The following is a 4,355-nucleotide window of genomic DNA, read 5'->3' as shown; positions in this document are numbered from 1 at the left end:
AAAACCTCTTCCTAGTAGACACGTTTTAAAACTGTGAGGCTAGCGACAATATGTAACGGATCAAAGCGGACAATATCTGCTAGCTATGAGTTTGGGCTGTTACAAATGGTATTAGAGTTAGTCACAAGACGGAATGTCAGCGAGGACAATGTGGGCCCAAGGGGATGGATTGTTAGATCCCACATCAGTTAGAGAGAGAAACAAAACATCCTTTATAAGGACACTCAAGAGGACGTTGGCCTCTAAGAGAGTAGATTGTGAGATCCCATATTGGTTGGAGAGAGAAATGAAGCATTACTTATAACGACGAGCTCCAAAACATTCCTTATAAGAATAGACTAACTAATAAATCAAAATGGACAATATCGACCAAGGTGAGTTTGGACAACGAAACATTCCTTATAAGAACGTTGGCCCCGAAACATTCCCTATAAGTGTAGGCTAACGATAATACGTAACGGATCAAAACGAACAATATTGAGGGACAGTCAATTAGAACTAAATATTAAAACACATAAATCCTTTATTAAATGATTATCGAAGACCGAAAACAACCTAGGAAATAAGGGTTGACATTTTATATAGTTAACTCATTTTTAAATTAAAAAAAATATATAAAAACCCATCATTAAAATAATAATAATAATAATTGCAGTCCTCTTTTTAAGATAGCCAATGAATATATTTATTTAATTGGTTCATAGAATCGAGACAAAAAAGTACAAATAAATTCATTGACTTTTTAAAAAGACATTTTTTAAATTAATTTATTTTTTTGGAAAAGTAAAAAAAAAAAGAAAAAAAAAGAGGTAATTTTAATCCAAAGTCAACCCAGCCACTTTTTATTTATTTATTATTATTATTAAACTAACGTAAGAAAGATGATTAATTAAATAACTTATTTATATTGAATTTCAATTTATATTTTCATTTAATGTTGATTATTATCGTTATTAGCATCATTTAGAAATGAGAGATTAAAATTGAACTATCGCTTTTAAAATGATAATTAATATCTTATTTACTAAAATATATATATTAAACATTATTTATTATAAAGGTGTAGAAACCTCTTTGAGTAGACATGTTTTAAAACTGTAAGGCTGACGGTAATATATAACATGGTATTGAGTTTTTTTTTTTAAAAAAAAAAAAATATTATTTTCTAATGTCTGACAAAATTTATTATTTTAAAAATATAAATAGAAATATTTTTTTAAAAGTTAATATAAAAAAATTTAGAATTTGCAATCCCAATTGTTGAGAATTTGAATCTATATTAAAATGGGCATCATAGGTCAAATTGTTAGTACATTAATTTTCATTTTATTTTAGAATTTTGAAACTCCAACTTAATTTGGAGTCAAATCAAACCCCAATATTGACTTTAATACTATTTTTAATTTAGTTTTAAATTATTATAAACCTTTTAAGTCAAAATTTTAAATAATTTTTAAAATTTTTGTCGGTTTAATTATTTTTAATTTTAAATATTATATATATATATATATATATATACATTTATTTATTTATGATTTTTTTTTCACCTCTTTTATGGTTAAAGTGCTTATGGTACAGGTTCTTTTAACCGCTTATGTTCCAATTTTGAGATTCTATGACAGTGGTTGGAGAGGGTAACGAAACATTTATTCACGAAACATTTATTATAAGTATGTGAAAACATTTACGAACCTGTTTTTTAAAACCTTGAAATAAAGCCAAAAGGGAAGGTTCAAATAGGACAATATATATTAGAGGTGGGATGTAGCCAAACACTCGGTGGTGTGCCAACATCCTTGTTGGATTCCGAAGGAAGTAGATTGTGAGATCTCACAGTTACAAATTTATATTTGATTACTCGAAGTTATGTTACGGTTTAAAAATCGTGAGACTGACGACGATATATAACCGTCTAAAGCTTGAGCTATTAAAAGTTTATATTTGATTACCCGAAACTATGTAAAACACAGTTTTTAAATCTTGAAAGTTCACTACTATAAGCACAAGTTGTAATCCAACAATAACTGTTAATGATATATAAAATATTCGCCTTTCGGATATAAATTTCCAATTTCAATTATTTGATTAAGTTAAAAGGTGGAATGAAATATGATTTGAAAGATTAAAGCTTGGTATGATCCATTGGAATTGGCTTAAAAACACTTTTTCTTTGATCAAAACCATGAATCTTTGAGGCAATGAAACAACAGAAGATGAAGATCTTGAGGAAATAAAAGATCAAATTGCATTAATGAAGAACAATTACAATTTTTACCTCCAAATCTCCCAATTTCCATTTCTAATCCTCCTCTCCCATTGTTCATAATACCAGAATCATCATCATATGAACAGAACAATACAGAATTTTCTTCAAATTCCAAGTTCAAAATTTCCAGCTCTTCTTCTTCTTCAACTGTAGCTGAAAAATCTGAGCTCACAGATCCATTTCCATGGCTTCCACCGCCGACGCCATTGTTTCTGATCAAAATCCAATCTCCATCGTCCCCTTCCAAGTCCCAATCGGACGACAAATTACCAGCCAAACTTCTAATCCTCTCAGCCGGACAATCCTCCAACGAAGCTTGATGCGTTACCTTCAATGGAGTCTTTGAATCTTCCATTGAATCCCAAAAGCTTTGATCCAAAACACACCTCGGAGAAGAATTCACCGTTTTCATCCTCGAAGATTCAATTTCCGACTCGGAATCAAATTCCTGAAGAAACGGATGCTCAAGAAGCTGTTTCGCAGTCCATCTTTCTTTCGGGACTTTTATCAAACACTTAGCGACAAAGTCCCTCGCCCACTCCGATAACCACCGTGGAGCCTCCGGCAACTCGCCGGTAAATCCAATCCGATACAACGCCGACACCGGATCTTTTATATCCGCCCACGGATGTTCGCCAGTAGCCATTTCAATGACTGTACATCCAAAAGCCCAAATATCCGCTGGAAACCCCTGTTCTTCACCTCTCGCAACCTCCGGCGCCATAAACGCCGGCGAACCAGAAAAATCCCTAACTCCATTTTCGGAAACTCCATCCACAAATTTCGCACAACCTAGATCGGCGATTTTTAAACCTGCATCGCTCAGTAACAGATTCCGGCTCTTAATATCGCAATGCGCCAATCCATTAGCATGAAGGTACTCCAGTCCTTTCAAAATCTGGCGCGAAAACACTCGGATCGCCGATTCCTCCATCCGGCCGCCGCTGCTCTGAATCGCATCCCACAGCGTCCCCTCCGGAAAATACTCCATGAACAGATTGAACACCGGAATCTTGAAGGTTTCGGTTTCAATGTCGAAACCTAGGCAGTTGATAAGGTATGGAGAGCTCAATTTGGAGAGAAGAGCGTGTTCCTTCTGCAACAACGCTGATGAAGAGAGGTCGGTGGACTTGACGGCGAAGTGGTGGCCGGAGGAGGCGTCTGTGGCCAAATAGACGGTGGCAGATGAGCCGCGGCCGACGGCAGGGCCTCTCGTCCAGACCATGGCTGATATAGAAGGAAACGTAGAAGAAATGAATTTGTGGCGAAGGGAAGAAGAGACTGTGAATTTATATATACAATTTTTCAATGGTAACGAAATAGCATCTTCCAATCTTTTAATGCAAATAAATAAATAACGTAAAAAATATAAATAAATAAACTATGTAAATTATTTTATTTTATTATCTACTCCGTTAATATATATATATATATATATTATTTTTGGAAATAATTTGAAAATTCAACTATAAAAAATAAATTTTTTAAAATTTAGGGTTGAAACGTGCACTCAAAATTAGGGTTTTTGGTATGGACCAACTCGAGAAAATAGTTGGATTAGACTGCTTTCTCTTCCTTTTACATGCCACGTAAATAATCTTAACTCAATTTGAACATAGCTCAAATGTTATTGATCAAAAGGTTAGACTTTGGACTGTGTTGTGTTGTATGTTGTGTGTTGTTAAGCTCCATAAGTAAATAAATAGAGGAAAATATATATATATATATATATATATATATATATATATATAATTTTATTATTTTTTTGTATGGGCGTTCGTGAGTTGGGTTGGGATGGGTTGAAATATCTTTTAGACTCTACCCAACTATTTGGGTTGCCAATTTTTTTAACCAAAATAATCTCTATTAAAAACGAACGTGACTAAACTCAATTATATTTTTTTTTGGGTTGGGTTAAGTTGGTTGTGGTTGGAGTCATTTATTTAAATTTTTATTTTTATTTTCAAATATTTAATTAAAATTTACCGGTTATTTTAAATTTATATATATATTATATATATATATATATATATATATTTATTTAAACAATAATAATTATGAAATTAAATAAAAATATACTTATAAAATT

At 32.3% G+C, this 4,355-nt stretch overlaps 1 protein-coding gene across 1 annotated transcript; it reads right to left on the bottom strand.

Annotated features, from left to right (window-relative positions):
• Positions 1–2,174: 2,174 nt before the first annotated feature.
• On the bottom strand, positions 2,175–3,508 carry LOC111442896 (mitogen-activated protein kinase kinase kinase 18-like). The gene has a single exon (XM_023080456.1). It carries the CDS (start codon positions 3,489–3,491, stop codon positions 2,175–2,177), a length of 1,317 nt encoding a protein of 438 aa, XP_022936224.1. The 5' UTR covers positions 3,492–3,508.
• Positions 3,509–4,355: the final 847 nt, after the last annotated feature.

This window comes from Cucurbita moschata, unplaced genomic scaffold (genome assembly GCF_002738365.1).
Source record: "Cucurbita moschata cultivar Rifu unplaced genomic scaffold, Cmos_1.0 Cmo_Scf00005, whole genome shotgun sequence".
NCBI lineage: Eukaryota > Viridiplantae > Streptophyta > Magnoliopsida > Cucurbitales > Cucurbitaceae > Cucurbita > Cucurbita moschata.
This window is presented reverse-complemented; position numbering and strand designations above follow the sequence as displayed.

Bases quoted from the DNA above. Each gene is read 5' to 3' on its own strand.
- LOC111442896 (XM_023080456.1), bottom strand. From the start codon at position 3,491: ATGGTCTGGACGAGAGGCCCTGCCGTCGGCCGCGGCTCATCTGCCACC.